Source organism: Eulemur rufifrons, chromosome 26 (genome assembly GCF_041146395.1).
Source record: "Eulemur rufifrons isolate Redbay chromosome 26, OSU_ERuf_1, whole genome shotgun sequence".
In the NCBI taxonomy this organism is placed as follows: domain Eukaryota; kingdom Metazoa; phylum Chordata; class Mammalia; order Primates; family Lemuridae; genus Eulemur; species Eulemur rufifrons.
In genome coordinates, this window is record NC_091008.1 from 8,051,485 (window position 1) to 8,077,880 (window position 26,396).

A 26,396-nucleotide genomic window follows, 5' to 3' on the forward strand; every position below is an offset into this window, starting at 1 on the left:
GATTTAAGGGACTTCTTAGTGCAATGTGTCCTTAACCTAGAGTCCACAGACACTATGAAATTATTTTATAAAATTTTTAAATGCATATTCATTTTTCTGAAACACGAAACCATACCTGTTATCAGACTTACAATGTTATCCATGAACCAACCCCCCACGAAACATGAGCCAGTGCTTTGATATAGTTAAAATAAGTTAATTTGCAGCTACCTTTGAGATTTCTGTATATGGCTAATCCTAAAGGACATTCTCCCTTTTCCCCCAGTATCGTTGCTTACTTTCCCACCCTCATTTTCTTTTTAAAGGAAAAAAGAATTCTGTGCCAAAGCTATTATTTCCATTCTTCCTATAAATTAAAGTTAGTCTTACATTTCACAGGTATGATATTCAGAGAAGTAAAAGTCTATAAGTTCTCCACAGGGTTTCATTTAACTTGTTTTAAAATGTACTTATTAATAAAGTGAAAAATCTCATGAAAAGAACGTTGGATTTCAATCCATAAAATTGGGTTTTATTGAGGGAGGTGGTCTAGTGTCATGGTTAAAAGCATGGTCTCTAGAGCAAAGCTGCCAGGATTAAAGCCCTAGTTTTGCTACTTACAAACTCACTGCAGATCCAAACCCATCATGAATTATTGGCAAGGCCTCGAGCAAGTCATTGAATCTCTCACAGTTTCCTGTATTTCTCCACCCTTGAGACAGAGACCAGGTGCTCACTAAGGTCCCTTCTGACTCCAAAATTTCATCTAATTTTCATATATTTCTTATTGGTAATAATATTACATAAAACTATGGGCATAAGTATGGCAACAATTTATCTTACTTTTTTTCTCACATCATTACTATATCTAGTTGATAACGAAAACTGAAGCTCATTGAATTGAGTCAGCACACTGAGAGATTACTAAATACCGCAGGGTGTATAACTTCTTTCACATCCCCTCATTTCTTCCATTTTAACCCCAGTTGAGGAGGAAATTAATCCTGCTCCCTTCATTTTTAAATGGATACAAAATTTAAGGTTACCTAAAAGATTATGTAATAGAGACTTACCCTGTTCAAAAACAGTCTTGAAGGATCTATTCCATGTTACTAAAACTAAGTCTCTGTGTAAGCAGCAAAATATGTTCCCAAACCTGCATTTTGGGGAAGAGTTTAACCAAAGGGAATAAAAGTCAAATTATGGCAGTAGGACACGTGGTCATTTTCCTGGTTTTACTAAGGGTTTTGTCAAAAATTATCAAAGCTGTGGGTAATTTTCAAGTGGGAATATAGTAATATAGGATGCTTAAATAGTAAATTTTAAAGGGAAGAATAAAAAAGATCAAGTGTCATCATGCGGAGGAACAAGAAAAATCTTAACCATTTACCTATTCTAATCTGGTTTTTTTAATTTTATAATTTTCACAATTTAGAGATTTAAATTAAATATTTCATTTCCCCTGCTGAAAATTATAGTTGAAATCTGCAATATTTTCTTACGTAGCAATGGGTTAACTCTCGATGCGATCATATGTTTAAATCATTTTTGGTTTTCACACACTTTCTCTTTGCTCAGCAACTTCAGCAGCATGTCATTGGGAGACTACACTTTTATCTTTACAAAAGTTAATATTTTCTGTATATAAGAACCAAACTTAAGATGAAGCGCTATTTCCAATGAGAGTGGAAGAGTTTTTCTTTCTAAATGGTTATTTCCTAAATGTTTTCAAAAGTAAAGATTATTTGGTCCTTCTTTATTGGTAAATGTGATTTTCTTGTCCAGACAGTAGAAATAGGAAAGAAAAGGTCAAGGATGGAAGACAATTTAAATTATAACTAGTACAAATGTCTGAGACTGCGCCGTACAATAGGGTAACCGCTAACCATATGTGGCAATTAAGGACTTGAAATGGGACCTGTCTAAATTGACTTAAGTATGGAGAAAAGAATGTAAAATATTTCATTTATGTTTTTTTAATGTGTCTGCTAGAAAATTTTGAATTACATATGTGACTCACGTTATTTTACTATTGGACAGCACTGACCTAAAATAGGGATTTCAACATTATTTCTAGTCTGAAATCTAAAACTAGTCAGGACTAAATTAAACATCCAGAAAATATTGTTTAAACAAGACACTATTTTCCTAAATCCCTTACATACTGCTAGAATTTCTTTTCACTCTGTAAGTGCTCATCTGATTGAGAAGCTAAATACTTTTAAGGGAAGATATGTTTATCCTTGGTAAGTTGTGGTTTATTTGTTTTGAATACAACACATTTGTACTCAAATATTTAATGCTACAGATATTTTTATAGAAAGGCAACTTTAATAGAAATACTTGTATTTTTATACTTTTACACAGTTGAACAACATAAAGCAATAGCATCATCTTCCCAATATTTCCTGTAGAATAAATCAACAAGGTAATAGCTGATAATCCCATACCTCTATAGCTTTGATGAACAGTAATAATATTGTAAAGGGAAAACATGAAACGACCCTAGTCCAAACCTAGATTCCAAATCAGAACTTGTTACAAATTATGTCAGTGTAGAGCCAGATGTATAATTTATGGGAAGAAAAAACATCTTTATAGCATTAATACATTTCTACGCTTAACTTGCCAAAAACAAAAATCTATTAAAAGTGTATTTTTTAAAAGTTTGATTACCACTTCACTACCTCCTTGAAGTGGTGCATACTAATTTGATATTGGCATTATTGTAGCTTTAACAGATAACTATTGGGGTCAGGCTGAAACTGAAATTTTTTTTCTTATTTGCTTGTTTTATGGGATTTTGGTGATTATTTTTTATATTTTTAAATAATGAGGTACTCTGTTATATAGTAGCTTAAACAGTTGATCTCTCAGTCCCTTCTAATTGTCTTGGATGATTCTGAAGCAGGGAATGATTGCTATCTTTTTTTGTTTTTGTTTTTTTGTTTGTTTTTTGGTGCGTTTTTTTGTTTTGTTTTTTTTTTTTTTTTGCTTTATTAACTATTGGTTTGCTCTATTGCCTGTTCACATGCTCTTACAGATGCAACTAATTCATGAAATTTCCAACTTAAAGAATTTAGTTAAGCATGCAGAAGTATATAATCAAGATCTTGAGGTGAGCATTCATGTTGGTAATTCTATTGATAAGTAACTAGAACTATAAAACATGCAACGTATATAATTGTACATGATTTCAGAAAATAGAGGAATTATTTTTGAAATATTAATAACTTTGAATTTTACTATGAATTTAAATTGGTATGTACAAGTTCTTTTTTAATTCCTTAGAATTGCAGATGGATGCTAAATCATGTTGCCCTCTCCTTTGGTTCTTTTAGATTGAACTAAGTTCAAAAGCAGACCTGCTTAGAGAAAAGGAAGACCAGATTAAGAAGCTACAGCAATACATAGCCTCTCAGCAGTTAGAAACTATGAAAATGGACTTGTCCTACTCATCGGTAAAAATCAGGTTTATTTTGTTATGTAATCATGTTGGCATATATAGTATACCATCATCATAGCAAATGCTTATATTGCATTGCTGTAATCAATTTACGTATATTTCATTTAATTTGTCAGTAACCGTATGAGAAAGTGACTATTAGTATAATTAAATGCCATTTTTACAGATAAGGTAACATTCATAAAGAGTTGATCATATTCTTTGAAGAAATGTAAGGAAGTTAGGGACAAGCTTCCATTAAAAAGCAATAATTTTAAAAAATTTGGATTTTTTCAATTGTTTTATTCAGATTCATGCAGAAGTATATAGTCAAGATCTTAAGATGAGCACTTCTATCAGAATTGATAAATAACTGAAGTTATAAAATACATAAGTAATGGAACATGGCTTCATAAAATTTATTAATTTCATTAATAGATATTAATCCATTCTCATAATTTAAGTAACTGTTTTAACGGTTTGGTGAGTAGTTTTGCAGAATTTTATATCTCTAGATTTGAGTTGACAACATTAACACTGACTCTGATAGTGAAATTGATAATCTCTTTTCAATTTGCTTTCAGTCTGCCCGATTACTTCGAGAATGTATCAGTTTGGTTCTAGTTTTAAACACCCTTTTTTAAGGCAACAGTTTCTAGCTGGGGCTCTTAAACTGTTAGTTTCTGTTGTTCTTTTGTTTTCATTTGAGTTTTTCAGAGTACTTTTTGTTACCTTCTGTTATATTCTTTTTTTTGCCTTCTATTTGTCACAAATGTTTCTCTTTAAAAGGGTTCACACCGGTTTACACCACACTATTCTGAGAGCCTGGGTAGGAAGGCTCTTTCATACGTTTCTGGACTATCCATTCATAGCGTGGCAAGCAGAATTGCCCAGTTTTTTTATTATTCATTCAATTCATTTATTCCTTCATTCATGTATTAATTTATTGCCAAAGACACATTGTTGAATTCATGTAAGCTAAAGTCACTTTAATGCCACTGCTCTCTAAAAATGAAGTTGTAGATTTTTTCATGTATTTGTCATTTGCATTTTCTCTTCTGCGAGTTGCCTGTTGATATCTGTTTTATATTTTTCTATTGGATTGTCTTTTTCTATTCAATTTCTGGTTTACTATCCTTATTTTTAGCTGTTAACTACTCACCTGTCATGTGTTTGAGACAATAACTCAAAATAAAAATACGTAGGGAACTTAAACAGCATAGTTGAAACAACAATTGTGTTAACCTTTAATTAAACAGTAACAGATTTCTAAATTATGATACTTCCATACATTGCTTTTATATTTTGGAAAAATATGACTGGAATTTTTAAAAATATTTTTATTAAGGAAAACATGATTTCTTTTCATTTATTGGTAATTAGCATATTTTTAGTTAGGAATAGTATTTTCCAACTCTACGAAAATTATATTTCACTGAGGCCCTTTTGTCGTCTGTCTAGGAAAACACTGAAGACCTTAAAAAGATGAAACAGACTCTGTTTGATGCTGAAACTGTAGCCCTTGATGCCAACAGAGTATCAGCCTTTCTTAGAAGTGAAAATCTGGAGCTGAAAGAGAAAATGGTAAGTAATTTTGGTAATATTTATAATAAAGCAGTTGTAATGATCAGTACATTTTTGTGAGTTTGCAGTGTTTTCTTTCACTAGAAAGAACTTGCAAGTACATGCAAACAAATGGAAAATGATGCTCAATTATATCAAAGCCAGTTGGAGGCAAAAAAGAAAATGCAAATTGACCTGGAGAAAGAATTACAATCTGCTTTTAATGAAATAACAAAACTCACCTCCCTTATCAATGGAAAAGTTCCAAAAGGTATTTTTTAATTTCAAATATTTCTTTGCAAATCTGAGTTCGTGTAGAAATGTACTTAAATGATTTGACAACTGTATTCCAAGGATTAAACATCCATTATACTCTGATTTTTTTAAATAACTTAATATTAAGTTTTAAGATTATTGCTATCAGTATTTAAGATATGGGTATCACTGGTATTAGTACTTATAATGATTTCCATAGGCTTCAAATCATAAGGATTTAAAAAGTATTTTTCAAATACACTGGGCCTGATCTTTAAAAAGGTGATTCAAAGATTATTAAAAACAAATTATCTGTTTCCCAACATTGGCTCTTTATTTAATTTACCAAAACTTCCTAGATTTACTCTCTAATATGGAACTGGAAAGAAAGATTACTGATCTCCAAAGAGAACTGAAAAAAACAGTTGAAGAAAGTGAGACCTTGCGGAAAGAAGTTAATTTGCTCTCAGAATTAAAATCTTTGCCCCCTGAAGTAGAAATGCTGAGGAAAGAGGTAAACACAGTTTTAAGCACTTAAAACAAAAACCTTTTTTTTGAAATAAAAAACATTGTAATAATGCCTTAAATATTTTGATGTCATTTATTTTAATCTAGCGGCAAGAGACACTGAAACATTTGTCTCAACTCGTTAAGAGGAAAAATGAATATAGTTCATCTTTTAATTTGTTCTTATGCTACTGGATGAAAAAATGCTTATTTTCAAAGTGTGTTTAACAGAATACTTAATAACATAATCCATGTAGCAGCCATTCCTCTAGTCCTCAAAGGGCCCACCCTTAGTCTTGACCTCTTTTTTCTTGGTAGTAGCCAAGAGAGTAATGAGGTAAAGGGGCAGCATTGATATACTTTTAGAGGCCAGTACAAATCTTACAGGCTAGTGAGCATGATTCTGTAAATCCATGACTGTTCTTTCTTTCCACCTTTCTAAAAGAAATGAAAATGGCAAGAATTTGAGTCTTTACTATACAGCAAACATCATGAAGAACTTTAGGAACGTTATTTTATTTAGTCATCCTATAAATTCTTTGAAAGTAGATGCTGCTCTTTAGCCCCAACAACCAGTTATCAAACTAATGGTTCAGCCACAGAGATCCGCTTCCTACGCCTGTCGTTGTAACCACTGTGCTGTGTTACTCCTCTTTGCTTTGTCTCGCCCTTCTCTCTCCTCTTTTCTTCATCTCCCTCTACCTGTATCTTTCACAGTGATTAAACAATTTGTAAACTGGATATGGATTATTTAAATTATTTAAGTAATGCTTTTTAAGTAATAATTTTAAACAAGCATTTAAATTATTCATGGATTAAGTTTTGGGACATCTGACCTGCATTCAAAGCCTTTAGGGAAGAGAAGTAAGTCAAATTCTGAGAAAAACCATAAAATACCTGGCACGCAATAAAGTTAGAAAACTCTTTAGAATGATAAGAAAATAAAGACACATCCTACTTAAGTGTTTTCACTGACTGTTCTCCATGCAGTCCTTACTAGACCCAAAGAGATTAGAAAACACAATATTGAAGGTAAACAGACTAAGTTAGAGAAATGTGACAATAAGAATACTGTATTGCCTTTCCTCAGTCAATTCTTTAATTTAAATGACTTTTTTTTGCAGAGAAATTTTTTCCTAAAAATTGCTTCAATGAGTTATACAGTGCTAAGCCGCATTTCTTTTCATAGATACGTGATAAATCTGAAGAGCTCTGCATAATAATATCAGAAAAAGACAAATTGTTTTCTGAGGTAGTTCATAAGGAGAATAGAATTCAAGGTTTACTTGAAGAAATTGGTAAAACTAAAGATGACTTAACAACTGCCCAGTTGAATTATAAAAGCACTGATCAAGAATTCCAAGATTTCAAAAGCTTTCATATGGAATTTGAGCAAAAGTATAAGGTGGTCCTTGAGGAGAATGAGAGAATGAATCAGGAAATAGGAAATCTCTCTAAAGAAGCACAAAACTTGGGTACCAGTTTGGATGCTTTGAGGACTGAGGTTGGTACAAGATGCTGTCTAAAGAAATGACCTTTAGTCTTCTTGGGTTTGGGGTCTGTGTGTGTGTGTGAGTGTGTACACGCGCACACATGCACAGCCACGCCATAAACTGCTCTGCTGTTACTGTGTCCTGTTTACTTTTTTTTTTTTTTTTAAAGCTTTCTCACAAGACCCAGGAACTTCAGCAGAAAACATCTGAGGATCATGAAAGGTTAAGAGAGGTGGAACAGCTGAAGAAACAGTTAGAAAACAGAGGCTCTGTCCTGCAAACTGTAGAAAAGGAGAAAACACTGATTGCTGAGAAACTTCAGCAAACCTTAGGAGAAGTTAGAATTCTAACCCAAGAAAGAGATGAACTAAAACAACTCCAAGAGAGCCTTCAAACTGAGAGGGACCAACTCAAAAGTGATATTCAGGATACTGTAAACATGGTAAGGTTTTGATTGATTAAACTTTGAAAAATCAGAGCCTCTAAAAACATTTTAAGAGCCAGCATTTATTATTTATGATCAAGTAGTAACTATAAAATAATTTTGTTTCATATGCTAATGGAAATTATTTTATATTTCTCTGACAAAGAATATAGACGCTCAAGAACAATTGCGAAATGCTCTTGAGTCTTTGAAACAACACCAAGAAACAATTAACACACTAAAATTGAAAATTTCCAAGGAAACTTCCAGGAATTTGCATACAGTGGAAAACACAGGAGAAACAAAAGAATTTCAGCAAAAGGTAAAGGGTGTTTATTTTCAGAGTTTCTTTAGCATATCTCAACAAAAATTTTAAACTTTGTGATCAGTAAACTTATTCTCCTATAAAGGACAAAATTTTTTTCTTTATGTAATAATTAGATCTGTTAGATTTTGCTGATAACCATGGTAGCTGAAATGCCTTTTAGGCTAAATTCAGATTGGAATGTACCTTGACTATCGCTACAGAATACTCTGTCTCAGTCTACTTTGTATTTATGTATACTACTGTTTTTAGGAATAAAGATGCAATATTCTAAATTATGATAGCTAACAGACTAATCCCAAAGATTATGTGTTCCCCACCTTAATTTCTCATGTAGTTAGCTCTGTGCTCACCATTGTCAGAAGCTTATGCATATTGCCAACAATAAAAGAGTATTTCAGTAAAGTATGGTTTATCCATATCCACTCTAGAGAATGAAGCAGCTACTAAAAATTATGATTTGAAGCTTACATAACAGCCTGGGAAAATAGATACGATCTAAGTCGATAGAAAAGACAAGCTAAAAATAATCATATGTATATAAATTAATTACAATCGCTATGTTTAAGAAAAATTTCAATAGAAAAAACTCTGGAAGGAAATATACCAGAATTCTAATAGTTGGTTATATGAAGTTGCTAATATTAGATGTCTTTCTTTATCTTTCCATTTTTTTCTAATGTGATTATAGATTATCATAAAAACTTTTAAATGTATGTGTGGCCAGTATGGAGCTGAACATGTGTAGTGGGCTAATGTAAGGTTATGGAATAATACCCTAATATCGTGCTAGCAATTGTAATGTCAGTCTCTGTCTCCCTTTACCAGTGAGTTCATACATTAGGTTACCTTTGGTTGGTTATGACTTATGGATGGTTGGTTAGGTTACCTTTGGTTGGTTATATTTATGGATACCTGAATGTGTATAACTTGCTTTTCTTATCAATATATAAAAATAAGTATATTAAGAAAAGATGAATTATGCCATAATATTATGAGATAGGTCTCTATCAAAATTATTTTACCCTCTACATATAATAACACTCTCTAGCCTTTTGTGAGTACAACTGCCTCGGAAAATATAGATTTGCTGGGAGTGGGGGATAGGGTATGATTTCCAGCTTTGGGGTAGGGGAGAATAGATAAAGTGGTAGAGTTCAAAGTTGCCCATTCCACTCCTGTAGTAGTAAAAAAAACAAACTACTAGTAGTATGAAACTTAGAAAGTATTTATGGAAGATATGTACAAAGGAAAGGCAAATATCTTTTATTTATTGTATAATTGGTTTGAAGTAAGTGAATGTGCATATAGTCAGGTTAACCTATCATATATGAAGATAATTATTATAGTAATTCTTAGCAGTGAACAGGCACGAGAGCACAAACTCTGGAGCCAGCCATTTGGGTGCTGAACCTGGTTATATCTCTCTGAGTGACCATGGGCAAGTGACGTTACCTCTCTGAAGTTCAGTTTCTTCATCTCTCAAATGGGGATTATAATAATGCCTACCTCATAAAGTGATAGTCAAGATTAAATGTGTTAAGATATGAGAATAGTACCTGGTACATTATATATGTATTGACTATTTTATTATTAATATTACTGAAGTTGTTATTAACTACAACTTTAATATATTTGTATTTTAGATAGATGGCATAGATAAAAAAAAGAATTTGGATACTGAAAACACCCAAACACTGATTGCAGATGTTAAGGATGACAAAGTAATTGAGCAACAGAGGAAAATACTTTCTTTAATACAGGAGAAAAATGAACTCCAACAAATGTTAGAGAATATTACAATGGAAAAGGAACAATTGAAGACTGACCTAAAGGAAAATATCGAAATGGTAGGATTTAGCACTGTATATTGGCAATACATTTTCATCTTTATTTTGGATTTTTATCAACTTTATTTAAGTATAATTTACCGGCAATAAATGTATCTGTTGGAAATGTACAGTCTGATGACCTTTGACAAATGTCTTTACCTTATGTAGTCCCCACCCCAGTCAAGATAGAAAATATTTTCATCATCCCAAAAAGTTTCCTCATACCCCTACCAGCTGATCCTCATCTCCCCTTTTGCCCCGGATACCATCCTGATGTGTTCACCTCATTCTGTCTCTTCTAGAACTTCATACAAGTAGAATCATGTAGTATGTAGTGTTTTGTGTTTGACTTGTTTCTACATTGCTTTTTATTGCGAGTATTAGTCCATTGTATGAATGTGCCTCTGTTTTTTTCTTATTCCTTCTCATATTGATGGAAATCTGGGTCACTTCCAGTATTTGGCTATTTTGAAAAAAACTTTGTAAACATTCTTTTACAGCTCTTTATGTATGTACATTTGTTTTTTATTTCTCTAAGGTAAATATCTAAATGGAATTGCTGGGTCATAGGGAGGTGTTTGTAACTTCATGAGAATTTGCTAGATTGATTTCCAAAGTAGTTATACCGTTTTACATTCCCATGAGTAAATTAAGAGAATTCTGGTGGCTCCACATCCTTCCTCACCAACACTTCCTATTTATCGTTGCTTTTAATTTTAGCCATTCTAGTAGGTGTGTAATTTATCTTTCCCTAATGACAAAAGATATTGAACATTTTTTCTTATGCCATTGTATATCTTCTATAATTTATGTGTTCTCTCAGTGGTATGCTGTAGATTTTCAGTGAACAGGTCTTACATATTTTGTTAAATTTGCTCGTAAATGTTTCTCTTATCTATGCTGTCGTAATGTTTTAATTTCATTTTACTTGTTTATTGTTTGTGTTTGCCAATATTTTCACACCTAATTTAGTTTTTGTATCTTTGTTTAGGAGCAATATAATGTGTATAAGTTGAAATTAATATTTGGAGAAGTTCTCCATGGATCACAGTCAAACTTGACCATTTGAGTTTTAATTATCTAAGTTTCTTGGTATTGTCAGCTTGGTCAAAAGAGCTGAATGTAAATAAGCATACAAACAAAAACTATATTCTCTTCTCTTTCTCTGGCTAGTTTTGTTTTTTGTTTGTTTTTTGTTTTTATCTTGATATGAGAATGTCACTGTGTGAGCTTACTGACTGGGATTAGCCCAAGACATGCTAGCAAAGGGTGGCTGCCATTCTGAGCTTGCTGGTGATCAGTGCCGCAAATCAAAGCCATCCCAGTGTTTGAAAAACCCATAACCACAATCTCATTATTAGTCGATGATAGTTTGGCAAAAGTCTTTTTTAGCTTACAGGTAGAAGTGAGCTAAGCTCTCATGATAGAATGCAAAATCCAGTTCTAATTCTCACAATAGGAATGTAAATTGAACAATGAAGAAACAATATATAAAACATATTCTTGACATCTATATGATTAAGGACTTACTTTCTTTTTTTGATTAGTCTTTTCCTAAATAGTTTGCCCTGATGTCTTCATTCGTAGGCTGAGGTAATTGCTGATTTTTACCTGATTTCATAAATATAAGTTAATATTTATTTTAATATCAACTTTTTTTTTTAATTCTAGACCATTGAAAACCAAGAAGAATTAAGAATTCTTGGAGACGAACTTAAAAAGCAACAAGAGATAGTTGCTCAAGAAAAGAGCCATACCATGAAGAAAGAGGAAGAGCTTTCTAGGACCTGTGAGAGACTGGCAGAAGTTGAAGAAAAGCTAAAGGAAAAGGTGAATTTTTGAAATTATCTTCCTGGCCATTTTTTCTGACTAAACATTTTTTTTGGTAATGTATTTTGATTCCCATAGACCTAAATCCAGAAATAACATGTACCTCCCAAATGAACAGATCTTAATGCTAATATTTTAGACAATTTCAACGTACACTAAGATCTAAATTAACATACTTTGTAAGGATTATATTATTCTAGAGTCTTTAGGTGCGAGATGGCCTGTGTCATTTAAAGAAATCATATATATTCATTTATCAAATATATATTGAGCACTACCATGGACCAGGCACTGAGATGCATTAGACAACAAAACAAATATCCTCTCCTTATAAAGATACATTAGTCATGCTCTAAAATGTAAGATTTATAACTATCACCATGTCTTTGATGTCTGCAGTTTCCTGAATCATTTATTTTATAGAAGTAAAGTGCTGTTGTAATATTTGCATAAGAGCTAAGACCCCTGTAACAACCTGGGCATTTTAGCCCGGGTGATTCTAAAATGCACCCACAAAGATATTTCTAGATAAGCTGAGGGCAGTGCCACATGTATTATAGATAATATATTGTGGTTTCTATTGTTCTTCTGTCAAGTGTTTTTTTCCTAATGTGTGTTTTTTTTTAATTCTGATCCCTCTCACCATTTCGCCTAATTGAGTTTACTAAAACCTTATATCTATTTCATACTTCTCCTAAAGAAGTAAAATCAGTAGCCTGTGAAGGTCAATGTCTCAGTATTTTGGGGGGGGGTCACCCCTTATAAGCATTTTATTAGACATGAAAGTAAATTATCCAAAAAGTTTTTAAGAGAGTGAGGAATTAGTTATTTGATAGCTATCTATGTACATTTAATTAGTCTCTTTGCTTTTTTACTTTATCTCATTTTCCCCTTACCTCCTTATGAACCTATATCAGTGTCCTAGGGCTGCCAAATCAAATTACCATGAAATTGGTAGCTTAGAACAACAGAAATTTATTCTGTCACAGTTCTAGAAACCAGAAGTCCCAAATTGAAGTGTCAGCAGTGCCATGTTCCTTCTGAAGGCCCTAGGGAAGACTCCTTGCCTCTCCCTAGCTTGTGGTGTCTCCCAGCCACCCTTGGCATTCCTTGGCTTATTACTGGATCACTCCAGTCCCTGCTTCCATCTTCACATGACCTTTTAATCTGGGTCTTAATGTGTCCTTTTCAGTCTCTTATGAATACACTCTCATTGGATTGAGAGACTACTCAGTAGGGTCTCTTCTTAATCATAATCTAATTACATCTGCAAAGGCCCTGTTTCCACAGAAATTCATACTCCGAGGTTTTAGGTAGACATGAATTTGGGTAGGACACTATTCAGCCCACTCCAGACGCGTATGCCTGGAAGATTAGTTTACTTTTAGTGCTACTTGCCTGTTTCCTGTGGGCAGGGGAGGCAGGAATAGTAATGATTTTACATAAGAATCTTGAGAGAATGCAGGCAAAATGGTAATTATAAAAATTGTACATCTTAAGAGCCAGCAACTCCAAGAAAAACAGCAAGAACTTCTGAGTGTACAGGAAGAGATGAGTGAGAGGCAGGAAATGGTGAGTGAAATGGAGAATTTAAAGAAGGAGTTAAAGAATCACAAATTAACAATGGAACGTATGGAAATGGAACGACTTAAGTTGGCTCAGAAACTTCACGAAAATTATGAGGAAATGAAATCTATAACCAAAGAAAGAAATTATCTGAAGGAATTACAGGAATCATTTGAAACAGAGAGAGACCAACTTAAAGGATATATAAGAGAAATTGAAGCTACAGTAAGTTATACCCTTTTCCTTCATGTGTTAAAATGTTTCTTTCACAAACTGAGCAAAGGGGGAGGCAATGTTGGGATAATGTTGTTATATTTCTTAAATTTCACTTGCTAATTAAGGGCCTACAAACAAAAGAAGAACTAAAAATTGCTCACATGCATCTAAAAGAACACCAAGAAACTATTGATGAACTAAGAAGAAGCATTTCTGAGAAGACAGCTCAAATAATAAGTATTCAGCAGGACTTAGAAAAATCCAAAACCGAATTACAAGAAAAGGTATGTCTTTTCTTCCTCTCATCCTTTGACACTTCTTTCCTTCCTTTCTCCTTTAAAGAAAAGATAAGCAATAAGTAGTGGCTAAGTTATAGTTCATTCATTTATTTGGTAAGGATTTGTTGAGTGTTTAATGTGTCAGGCATAGTCCTAGGTTATGGAAATACACTGGTAACAAGGTGGACAAAATCCCTATGATCCATTTGTAGTGGAAGAAAATAGCTGATACATAAGCAGGCGAATGTACAAGACAACATCAGATAATGATAAATGCTATGGAGAAATGAAACATTGGGATAACTGGGCCAACGTGTTAAATGCCTACTCTGTGCCCAACATTGAGGCTATGGATATAAATAAGACATCATTCTGTGCCCCTGATATAGGCATATAGAAAATCCCTCAAGTCCAATATAGTAAATACAGAAATATGATAATGCAAAATTACATGGTACCACTAATGACCATGGAAAGGGGAATAAATCTGTACACATAGAAAAATTAAAAAGTAGCATGGGGACCCATCTGAAAATGGGAACCATATATTGATTGGAATACAGCCTGCTTAACTCTGATTTTTCATTTGTAGCATTTGGAAACTAATAAGGGTGCAACTGACTGAATCAACAGTTTGTTGGTAAAGCGTAAGGATTGGTTCACTTTTGGTCTAAGCTGGAAAGAAAATTATGATAGAAAATGCCTAGCAGAAAAGTCATGAATAGCTTTAGTTGGAAATGAGGGGAAATGGATAGGAATTTGTGACCCAAGGTAGGCGCTGAGGGTTCAAGATCACTTTCATGGTTGTAGAAAGTATCCTGATCTTTTCCCTTTAAAAAATTATGATATTCATAGTGATCTTCAAACAGTAACCTTGGTATTTTATCAATGTCATAAGATCCCAGGGCTTCATGAGGAACAGGAGCTATTTTCCAATGTGAAAATAGTCAGCTTGTCTCAGGAAACAATAAATGAATTGGAGTTATTGAAAGAACAGTCCACAACCAAGGACTCAACAACACTGGTAAGCATAGAAACAGAAAGGCTCAGGTTGACTGAGAAACTTCAGGAAAGTCGTGAAATAAAATCTCTAAAGAAAGAGACGATTTAAAATAATAAAAGAAGCACTTGCAGTTGAGCATGACCACCTGGAAGCAGACATTAGAGAAACTTTGGCTACAGTCACTGTCATGTTTTCCTCCCATTTAAGAAATATTTAATAAGAGAAGACAGCTGTTTTCTTAAATATTCAAAAATGACTTTGAAAAAGCAATGCTAAATTACAAGAAAGGGTAAAGCCAAAAATGCATCATTTCTTTTCTCCTTTAAACCTGTTCCTCCAGCATCCCATAAAGCATGACGACTGTCTTTCTCGTTACTTGAGTCAGATTTCCGGGAGTTATCCCAGCTGGTGGTATCTCTTCCTTTCTGCTCATTCTGTAATCCAAGCACCAAGCTCATTGATTTGAGAGTGTAAGAGTGAGTGTGTGTGTGTGTGCGTGTGTGTGTGTGTGTGTGTGTGTGTGTGTTTAAAATCCTCCCACTTTTCTCTCCACATTGCCACCACCCTATTCCAAGCCACCATCATTTCTTTCCCTGGCTTTCTGCATCAGCCTCCTAACCAGTCTCCCCACATTCATTCCCACACTTCTCTACTCCAGTTTCCATTCTGAGCCCAAGTGATCTTTTCTTCTTAAATTCCCTTAATAACTTATTGTTGCTTTTAAAATGAAGACCAGGATCCTCTACATGGCCTGGGAGACCCTGGGTCCCAGACCTTGCTGGTCTCTAGACTTCCTTCAGCTCACTCTTCCTCCTGCTCCTTGTGCTCCAGCAACACTTGCTGGTTGCTCTTTCTCATCTCATCGCCTTCAGACACTGATCTCTCCACCTGCAGTGCTTTCGTACTCCTTTTTGCCTAACTAATATTGTTATTCTTCAGATCTCAGCTGTAGCTTTCATCCCTTGGAAGCCTTCCTCATGACTCACAATAGGTTAGGTTTGACACTAGTGCCTGGGGAGACCTCAGCACCTTTATTTGGTAAGATACGACATAAAATCTATCTTTGTTCCTAAAAGTGTAAGCAAAAGGCAGAGATCATGTAAGTTTCATTTATCATTTTATCTCTGACCTCTAATAGGATACTGACAACAGAGTGAGCCCTCAGTAAAAAAGTCTTAAATACCTGAATAATGGAAGAGCAGGAGGGTGGAAAGATTGCTCTGTAAATGAGTCATTGAATCCTACCTTAATTGTTTTAGGAAGTATTCTGATTTCTTTTCCCATAAAATAAAATCTCTCCAAATATCAACTGTATTGTTTTTTGATTCTCTTAAGATCCAAGAGTCTCAAGACCAACGTGAACAGTCCTTCAATATGAAGGAAAAAGACAATGAGACTACTAAAATAAAGAATGAGATGGAGCAATTAAAGGAGGAGCTCAAAGCCAAAGATTCAGCACTACTAAGAATAGAAATGGAAAAGCTCAATTTGTCCAAGAGACTTCAAGAAAGTTATGATGAAGGGAATTCTGTAGCTAAGGAGAGAGATGACCTACAGAGACTGCAGGAAGTTCTTCAGTCCGAAAGGGACCAACTCAAAGAAAACTTACAAGAAGTTGTAGCTAAAGTAGGTTTCATCTTTTCACCATATTTTTTTATAAATATTTTGTAAGCAAATATTTTCATAAGCATTACAGCTTTGGAAAACGGTGTTATAGTATAATGGTTATAATTTTTCTATAAATTTCTTGGAATTTCCTCTAATAAAGCACCTGGAAGTGAAAGAAGAACTTAAAGTTGCTCATTGTTGCCTGAAAGAACAAGATGAAACTATTGATAAGTTGAGAGTGAATCTTTCAGAGAGAGACACTGAAATATCACGCATTCAGAACAAGTTAGAAACAACCAATGATGAATTAGAGAAAAAGGTAAATTGTGGGTGAAGGAGCAGTGGGAAGAAACCTGGGCACAGTGTAGCCAACTAGATTGTGAAGACTACTGTTTAACATACTTAAACAAGGTTGCTTTCCACAGCAACTTTTTCCTTAAAATAAATAAATTATATATGTGTTCATATGTATATTTTTGGCTATTAACATATAATTGTTTTTAAGATCCAACAGCTTCATGAGAAACAGGAACAACTTACTAGTGTAAAAGAAATCAGTGAGACTGAGGAAAAAATGAGCGAACTGGAACAATTCAAGGAGTATCTCAAAGCCAAAGACTCAGCACTACAAAATTTAGAACTTGATAGGCTCAAATTGACTGAGAGACTTCAAGAAAGTCAAGAAGAAATAAAAATTATGATTAAGGAAAGAGATGAGCTGAAAAGGGTGCAGGAGGCCCTTCAGATGGAGAGAGACCAACTGAAGGAAAACATTAAAGCAATTATAGCTAACGTAAGTTTCTCTCTTCTCATGTTTTTTGGGTATAAAAATAATGTTAAGGTGACAATGATGTTCACTATTAAGTTTTATTAATTTTCCTCTAATCATAAAGGGACTGGAAACGAAAGAGGAACTAAGAACTGCTTACATTCATCTGAATGAGTGCAAAGAAACTGTTAGTAGAGGGAATATTTCAGAGAGGACAGCTCAAGTAGCAAATATTCATTGGGATTTAGGAAATTCAGATGTTGAATTACAGGAAAAAGTAGGATTTGTTTTGTTAAATTGGAAAATGACATCTGATTATTGTGTTATTCATATCCCTTATGAAAGAAAACAGAACATACGTTAGATTACAATGTGGAGATGATTGCCTTAATATAGGAATAATTCTGTTTTCCTAAAAGACTCTGCTTGTATCCTAACTGATTTTATGATTTTCTCAGATGCAAGAACTTCAGGAAAAAGAAGATCAATTTCTTAAGATGAAAGCTGTCAAGGAAGCTCAAGAAGAAACTCATGAAATGGAACACTTGAAGGAGCAATTTGAGGCCCAGAAGTTAACTCTGGAAAATACAAAAATGGAGAATGTTAAATTGACTCAGAGACTCCATGTAAACCTGGAAGAAATGAAATCTATAACAAAAGAAAGAGATGACCTTAGGAGTGTGGAGGAGACTCTCAAAGTAGAGAGAGCCCAGCTCAAGGAAAAGCTAAGAGAAACCATAATTCTAGTGAGTTACCATCCCTACCACCCCTCAGTAGCTAAGACCTTATGTCCTAAAAGAACAATTGGTCATAGCGTTAGTGGGAGTGTAAAATAGGTCCAATCTTGGGGAAGATTGGAGGGAGTATATTTGGTAATACCTTCCACATTTTTCAATAAGTTTATTCATTGACCCAAAAAGTTCAATCGTGGCTATTTATCCTGCACACATTTGCATAACTATTCAAAGATATTTGTAGAATATTTATTACAGCAAGTTGCAATAATGACATAAAGCAAACAAAAAATGGGAAAACTTCTAACTGTCCATTGGTAGGGGCCTGGAGGAATAGATGCAGCACATTCACATCATGGGATAATACACCACAGATAAAGAGTGTTGTAGGGGTGGAGTGCTGATTTGGAAGTGTCCTATTAGGGAAAGGGGTAAGTTGCAGAGTAGTGTGGGTGAGGACTGGGAGGCCTCAGAAGGGGTAGGAAGATGTTTACTTCCTACCCTAGATCTTTCTCTACTATGTGAATTATTTTACTCCCAGTGTATTATTTTTCTTTCTCTAATAATAAAGGACCTAGAAAAACAAGAAGAACTAAAAATTGCTCACAGACACGTGAAAGAGCACGAAGAAACTATTGATAAACTCAGAGGGATTGTGTCACAGAAAACAGATGAAATATCAAATATGCAAATAGAGTTAGAAAACTCTGATGCTGCCTTAAAAGCAAAGGTATTTATTTTTTAAGTTGTTACTGAGTAACAGAGAGTTTGAATCAGATATTTTGTGTAATGAAACAAGATATGAATTAGCCTAAAACTGAAGGCAAGTGAAGATTTGCCTATTCAGAGACTATTATTTAGATTTTTATGTGTATCTATTGATATTCTAATTTATTGTATGATTATCTCAAGATCCAAGAACTTCAGGAGAAAGAACATCAGCTTCTTAAAGGAAAAAATGATCTTGGGGAAGCTACGTATCAAACAGAGCAACTGAAGAAACAATTAGAGGCCCAGAGTTCAACTCTGGAAAGTATTAAAATGGAGAAATTAAGGTTGACTCAGAAACTTCATGAAAACCTTGAGGAAATAGGGTTTGTTACTAAGGAAATTAATGGCCTAAGAAGAGCAGAGGAAACTCTCAAAATGGACCGAGACCAACTTAGGAAAAGCCTTAAAGAAGCAGAAGCTAAAGTAAGTTATACTCATTCCTCTTCCTAGGAAGTAAATGTGTTGTTTCTTAAAACGATGAACCCTTCTTTGAAACGAGCAGTATAGTTGGCAAGAGTGAAATGGTATAACCTTTAAGTGCATAATTTGGTAGTGTTCTTGAAAATTTTAAAATAGCATTTTCTTTATGGACTTTATCCTACATATATATAGACTCAATGTTAAATGAATATGTGTATATATGTGTGTATATGTATATATACCACAAGGTTGTTCATTGTAGTAGTTTGTAATGGGAAATAATTTAAATGTTCCTTAGAAGGAAACTGGGTAAATGTGAGCAATGGGTCAAAATAGTATGCAACACTTAAATATATACTATGTGTGTAATGTGTTTGCTTCACGGAAAGCAGGAGAAGGTTATGGGGAGATGAGAACAAGGGAAGAAGAAGCCTACAACTTTCTAAAAACAACAAAATTGTAGAGTAAAAGTGCTATTATTTTTACTAAGAAAATGTATCACTTTATAAAAAAAAAGTACTAGTTAACATTAAGATATGTCATTGTTCTTGAAATTTCTCTAATGATAAAGGATCTGAAAAAACAAGAGGAACTAAGAACTGCTTACGTGCATCTGCAAGAGCACCAGGAAACTATCGATAAACTCAGAGGAATTGTTTCTGAGAAGACAGATGAAATATCAAATATGCAAATAGAGTTAGAAAATTCAAATGCTAGATTACGAGAAAAGGTATTTTTGTGGGGGTTTGTTTGATTGGATGTCTGATTTATCTGTGCCTAAACTTTGGGGGGGGATGTAAAATGGTTCAGCCACATAGGAAAACAGCATAACAGTATTTACTAATGCTGAACATAGCCAGCCTTAAGGCCTAGCATTTTGACTCCTTGGGGACGTACCCAAGAGAAAAGAGTATATACTTCGACAAAATGACATGTACAGGAATATTCATACCAGCTTTATTCAAAAATAGGCATTTGAATTGTTTTCAGTTGTTTGCTATCAGTAAGAGAATGGATACATATATTGTGATATATAAGTTCAAAAGCAGGCAAAACTAATCTAGGATGATAAAGGTCAGAACAGTGGCTCCCTCTTAGAAGGGACACACAGAAACCTTATGGAGTACTAGAAATATTCTCTATTTTAATCTGGGTTGTAGTTACACAGCCGTATAACATGTCACAAATAATTGAGTTATATACCTAAGATTAATGCACTTAATGTATATTGTACTTCAAAAGAAAATTAAATGGAATTCTGCAGGGTATCAGTGACAGTGACATGGTAGACTTTTTTTTTTTTTTTTTTTTGGAGACAGAGTCTCACTCTGTTGCCCAGGCTAGAGTGAGTGCTGTGGCGTCAGCCTAGCTCACAGCAACCTCAAACTCCTGGGCTCAAGTGATCCTCCTGCCTCAGCCTCCCGAGTAGCTGGGACTACAGGCATGTGCCACCATGCCCGGCTAATTTTTTCTATGTATGCTTTTAGCTGTCCAGATAATTTCTTTCTATTTTTTTAGTAGAAATGGGGTCTCACTCTTGCTCAGGCTGGTCTCGAACTCCTAAGCTCAAATGATTCACCCTCCTCAGCCTCCCAGAGTACTAGAATTACAGGTGTGAGCCACCGCGCCCAGCCAAGAACCAAGCTTTTTTGAAAACGATAACAATATTTTTTTTTTCTGGAAATCTCTATAAATAGTAAAAGGTAGTGGGAAAATTATTACTATAACTTTCACACAAATAGTAAACAGTTTTAAATGAAGTCAAATATTTTTTTAGGAAATACCATTTAATTCATTATTTTTAAGAAAAGATTTGTTAAAGCAACTATTTTCTTTAATATAATTTTTTAGATCTTTTTTAAACCAAGAAATAGCATTATTCTAAATGAAGAAATATTTGAAGGATTAGATTTGTAAAAGAGCAAATAATCTCATTTCTCTACACTACATGATAGAGTTGTAGAGATGGGCTCTTTTTGGTGAAGTTAAAAGGGAAAACAGCGAGATAAACATAAAAAAGAGAAGTTCTTCTGGTGTGACTATTGATAAATATTCAGAATCTCATATATATATTTATGAGAATATTTATGAAAAAAATATATACATATATATTTTTTAAGACAAAGTCTTGCTCTGTTGCCCAGGATAGAGTGGTAGAGTGCCAGGGGCATGATCATAGTTCACTGTAACCTTGAACTTCTGGGCTAAAGCAATGCTCCTGCCTCAGCCTCCTAAATAGCTAGGACTACAGGTGTGTGCCACCACTGCCAGCTAATTTTTCTTATTTTTTGTAAAGAAAAAGTCTCACCAAAGTGAGCCACTGCACCCGGTCCAAAATTATGTAGTCCTTTTTTTTTTTTTTTTTGTAGAGACAAGATCTCGCTATGTTGCCCAGGCCTAGGCTTGTCTCAAACTCCTGGCCTCAAACAATCCTACTGTCTTGCTTGACCTCCCAGAGTGCCAGAATCATATATTTTTTAAAAACTTAATTGAATCCTCTAAAAAGTAACAAAAAGTTCAAATAAATAAGTTGTATGAAATACAACAGTTTTATTGTCTGTAAAACTGTTTTTCATTTTCAGTCAATAATAAAGTAGAAAACAATTTCATTTGCTACCTGAGCAGAAATACTAGACATTTGTGTTTCCTAACTAAATTTATATAGAGATTTAATTCATTCAACAAATATTTATTGAACAGCTAGTCATTCTCCTATATACTCTAGTGAACAAGATAAAACAAGTGGGAGAAAGTGTTTTGTTTTGTACTTGTTAATCAGAAATGCAAAACATAAACAGGTTGTGAACTTTCTGTTCCCAGGTGTGGGAAGAATATATGGCTAGGGCTTGGAACACTGTGGACAGCACAGGTAGCTTTGCTAGCGTATTTGGTTGGTGGCAATAAAGTGCTTTAGGATGAAAGTTAGTGCCCCCTGTCAAAACTACAAATGAATAATGCAGAGATTTGGAAAAGTCGGAACCAGAAATAAATCTAAAACCTTATTTTACAGCCATGAAGAATAAATCTTATCTCCAAAAAGTACATGATTCTCCCGCTTTTTTTTTCCCCCAATGAGTTGAGGTCACTCAGTATAAGATTTAGTGATACTATTATTCGTTTTCAGATCATTTTAACATTGCTTTTGAGTTATAAGTGAAATATTTAATTCTATTATTAAAAGTTAATGTAAAAAAGTGATAAAAAGTATATAATTAGACATTATGTGAGAATGTAATTACAGCTGAAGTCCTGTTTATTTCTTTGTACCAAAACAGAACCATCAGAACCATGAAGAGGTAGTAAAATATGAAAAAATGTTACTAAGCGATGGACAACAGCACCTTACAGAAAGCCTGAGGGAAAAGTGCTTTAGGATAAAAGTAAGTGCCCCCTCTTAAAACTGCAAGGATTCCTAAAAAGGATTCAAAGGGACCTCTGTGGAATGAATAGTTGGTGCTCAGTAATTTTCTAAACGTTCTAATCTAGTACAGGTATGTATGTGTGTGCATATACACATACATACACAAACAACAATAGCGGTTTGTGATGTAAGGCCTCTCTGGAAAGGTGACATTTGAGCAAATACCTGAAAGAGGTGACACAAGGTCAAGCCATACAGGTATCTGGGAGAAGAGCATTCTAGGCAGAGGGACCACCAAGTACAAATCTCCTAAGGCAGAAGCCTGCGTGGTGGATTGAAGGAACATGAAGAAGGAGAGAAGCTAATAAGAAATACGGTCAGCAAGTTAACAGGGAGGAGGCAGGCTGCGGGACATTAAAAGGACTTTGGCTTTTATTCAGAGTAAGATGGAGATCCATTGGAGAGTTTTGACCACAAGAGAGACATATGTGACTTACATTTTAAAGGGATGACTCCTATTGTTGTATTGAAAATGGACAGAGTGGAAGCAGGAAGACCACTGCAAAGACTAATTTCAATAATCCAGGCGGAGGTGATCATGCTTTGGCCCAGAGAAGGAGCAGTAGAAGGTAGTGAGAAGTATTTAGATTCTGAATATATATTGAAGGTAAAGCCAGCAGGATTTGCCGTCTCCCCTATCAGAATGCAAGATCACGAAGGACTTTTTGTATAGTTTATGGTTATAGCATTTAGCACAGTCCTGACAGAAGTCAGCGCCCACTGTGCCGCTGCGTACCATAACGTGGTTCATCCCACACCAGAAGTAGGAATCCGCTCTCCAACATCACAGATTAAGGAACATGTAGCTTTTCTTAAATTATGAAAAACAGAGGGCTCATCATTGTGAGAAGCCCCCTGTTGTATTGCTTCACACCCTGATTGAAACATGTCACTGACGACATGATTGCAGCAACTTGAACTTGACATGCTCCTCCACCTGTGCTCTGACCAGTGTGTCACCTTCCTGGCCCCTAGTCATTGGAGTTTACGGGCCCAGGTTTATCACATGTCTACCACATGCCAGGTCCCGTGCTGGGTGCTTTACCTCAGGAGATCGGCTTTGTCGCTGCATTTACACACAAGGAAACTGGGGCTCAGAAAGGAAATTGAGCAGTTGCCCAAGTTTACACCGCTAATAAATTGGTAGAATTATTGGAAACCAAGTCTAAGATTAAAACTTGGGTATAGAAACATTTTTACAAAGATAATTTTATTTCCCTCAAGCTTAATGTCTGTATCTTTTTATAGAGTACATAGGTATATATAGATGGAGTTAATGTTTTACTTAATTCCCTGGAAAACTTTGTGGCAGTTATTGTAGTCATCCTGTTGTTGATGGAAATGGCTCGGTAACTTCCCCAGCTAAGAAAGTGCCAGAGCTAGAACCTGCTCTAGCGCTGAGAGAGGGCTAGAAAGCAGATTCTAGGCAGATAATAGAAACATGTGAAGTGGCTATACCAAGCTGGCAGAGAGGCAGTTTGATTCTTAGTGTCTTGTTTTAGCTGCCAATTCACACTGCCTACTATAAACATAAGCCAGCATTCAGCCTTGAGCTACAATGCGTACTAGAGTGAATTCACTCAAATTTCTCATCAGACTTTGTCAATGTTCATTCAAAGCATGGATATTCAAAGACTAAAAGAAAAAGCATCAAAATGATAAGAATGTTTGTTCCTGGTTTTCTTTGTAATGTTTAAATTTTTTTTAATTTCCACAATAATGGTATATTATTTCTTTAATCCAAAATCAAAAATAACAATTTCCTTTTGGCTTTAAACATAAAGGTCTTAATTTATTTGTGGTCTACAGAACATGTAAAAATGTAAGTTTAGTTAAAATGTTAGGGTTAGAACTACTTATTGTTAAATTTGAATGCATTGTTAAGTTGAATGAATTCTAATTTCCGTTAGGGGCTCCTGAAGAGATACTCAGAGATGAATAATCACTATGAGTGCTTAAATGAATTGTCTCTTGACTTGGAGACAGAAATTGAAACCCAAAAAGAGCTTTCGATTAGAGTAAAAGCAAACCTCTCACTTCCGGATTCGCAAACCAAACAGATTCAAAAACTTCTTACTGCAAATCAGAGATATTCCATGGAATTTCATAGAATCGTGAAGAAATTTAAGGTACTGCCATTTTTAGTAATATCTTTACAGATATAGCTATAAATTTCAGTTACAAGCTTCAGTGTATTTAGGTCCTGCTATGGGTGCTGGCATATTTGCTATTCTGTGTACTTACTACCAAATTAAATATTACACAGGTCTGTGAATAATATGTGCAGGATCTTCAGTATTCCTAATACTTGTTCATTCAACAAGGCCTGAGCTCTGCCTGTGGGTCTAGACACTGCCAGGGAGCTCAGGAGGCAGATGTGAACAACATCTCAAAGACCTCAGTCCAGCTTGGAGTTCATTTTGCAGATGACAGGCAGTCATTGGACGGTTATTTTGAGTGGCGGCAGTAACAGGGTCAGACGGCCATTGAGGTACTTCAGTACAGAATAAAGAAGAAATGAGTTTGAGGGGGTTGTTATCCTCCTAGTGGCAAAAAGAAGAGACAAGAGGCGGTTACAATAGTCCAGATGAAGTCCTATGTGTGACTATACTACTAGGGAAGGTTTCCTAGGGCTGGAGAGGACAAAAGGGATTAAAGCAATATTTAGCAGCTTAATTAAAATGGTAGGTCCACATGATAGATGGTGGAGGCAAGGGAGAACAGTTTAGATGGAGTCTCAGGTTTGGGCTCAGTCAGGTTTGTGAATAGTGAGTGGTACCATTAAATGAGACAAAAAAGGAAGAGAAGCTTGGTAGGTGAGGCAAGAGAGACCAGGTGATTAGATTGAGATATTTTGAGGTTGAAACCTTATAATGGAATAGCCAAGAAGAGAAACCAAGTAGGCATTTAGTTGTGATTCTGAGGTTTGGCAGGAGAAAAGTCGGGACTAAGATTTGAGATTCATCAGCAATACAGGTGAATAGATAATAGAGGTGTGAGGTAAGATCATGCAGAAAGCATTTGAAGAATAAGAGCCTTGGGCTAAGAAGAGAACTCTGGAAAAGATAAATGTCTAAGAGGCGGTAGCAGAAAAGGGAGCAATACATGGGTTCAAGGTTGGAAAAGTCAATGAGACAGGAGAGAACCGAGTGAAAGTGCTATTGCTTAAGTCAGTGGAGAAGAGTATAAAAACTGAAATGGTCAAGACTCAGTGGAGTGGCTCACAGCTGTAATCCTAGCACTCTGAGAGGCTGAGTCAGGAGGATTGCTTGAGGCCAGGAGTTCAAGACCAGCCTGAGGAAGAACAAGACCGCGTCTCTACAAAAAATAGGAAAAATTAGCCGGACGTAGTGGTGCAGACCTGGGATCCATGCACCATACCACTGCTTGAGGAAGGAGAATCACTTGAGCCCAGGAGTTTGAGGTTGCAGTGAGCTGTGATAACGCCACTGCTCTGTAGCTCGGGCAACAGAGCAAGACCTGTCCCAAAAAAAAAAGATGAAATGGTCAAGATTGGCAAAGACTTCAGAGAGCCAGAACATGGACTGGTGATATCCTCTCAATTTGGTGATAACAGAGCTCATTGGTGACCATTGTCAGAACCGTTTTCATTGGGTGGTTAGGGAAGAGGCCAAATTATAACAGGTTAAGAAATGGTGGAGTTGAGCAATTGGGGAGCAGTTATCTCCTAGGTAGATGGCCCCTCAGGCCCTGATAATTCTTCCTCAAATCCTGGCAATCAGACATCTAGAACTTATTCCTGAGGTCCACAGATACATATGGCATTCAAGTCATTGTCACCTTGAAGTCAGACACCTAAATATGATTACCAAGGAAGTTTTGAGGTATGTGACATCATCTTTTTGGTTACCCAATCAGGTAGGGCAAGAGAAGATGTTGAAAATGAATCTCAAGTGTCTAACTAGGAAACCTGGGTGATTGGCAATGTAATTAGCC

At 35.0% G+C, this 26,396-nt stretch overlaps 1 protein-coding gene across 1 annotated transcript in view; it reads left to right on the forward strand.

Annotated features, from left to right (window-relative positions):
• The window catches only part of CENPE (centromere protein E), a 71,319-nt gene that overhangs the window by 23,318 nt on the left and 21,605 nt on the right, over nucleotides 1–26,396 (forward strand). The window contains 22 exon segments of the mRNA XM_069459151.1: nucleotides 3,321–3,440; nucleotides 4,886–5,008; nucleotides 5,093–5,258; nucleotides 5,602–5,756; nucleotides 6,939–7,253; nucleotides 7,412–7,684; nucleotides 7,833–7,988; nucleotides 9,638–9,841; nucleotides 11,495–11,653; nucleotides 13,154–13,444; nucleotides 13,561–13,719; nucleotides 14,612–14,814; nucleotides 14,816–14,894; nucleotides 16,052–16,342; nucleotides 16,485–16,643; nucleotides 16,830–17,117; nucleotides 17,552–17,839; nucleotides 18,399–18,557; nucleotides 18,638–19,021; nucleotides 19,590–19,748; nucleotides 22,294–22,398; nucleotides 24,350–24,568. Coding sequence (XP_069315252.1) covers nucleotides 3,321–3,440; nucleotides 4,886–5,008; nucleotides 5,093–5,258; nucleotides 5,602–5,756; nucleotides 6,939–7,253; nucleotides 7,412–7,684; nucleotides 7,833–7,988; nucleotides 9,638–9,841; nucleotides 11,495–11,653; nucleotides 13,154–13,444; nucleotides 13,561–13,719; nucleotides 14,612–14,814; nucleotides 14,816–14,894; nucleotides 16,052–16,342; nucleotides 16,485–16,643; nucleotides 16,830–17,117; nucleotides 17,552–17,839; nucleotides 18,399–18,557; nucleotides 18,638–19,021; nucleotides 19,590–19,748; nucleotides 22,294–22,398; nucleotides 24,350–24,568 — 4,455 coding nt within the window.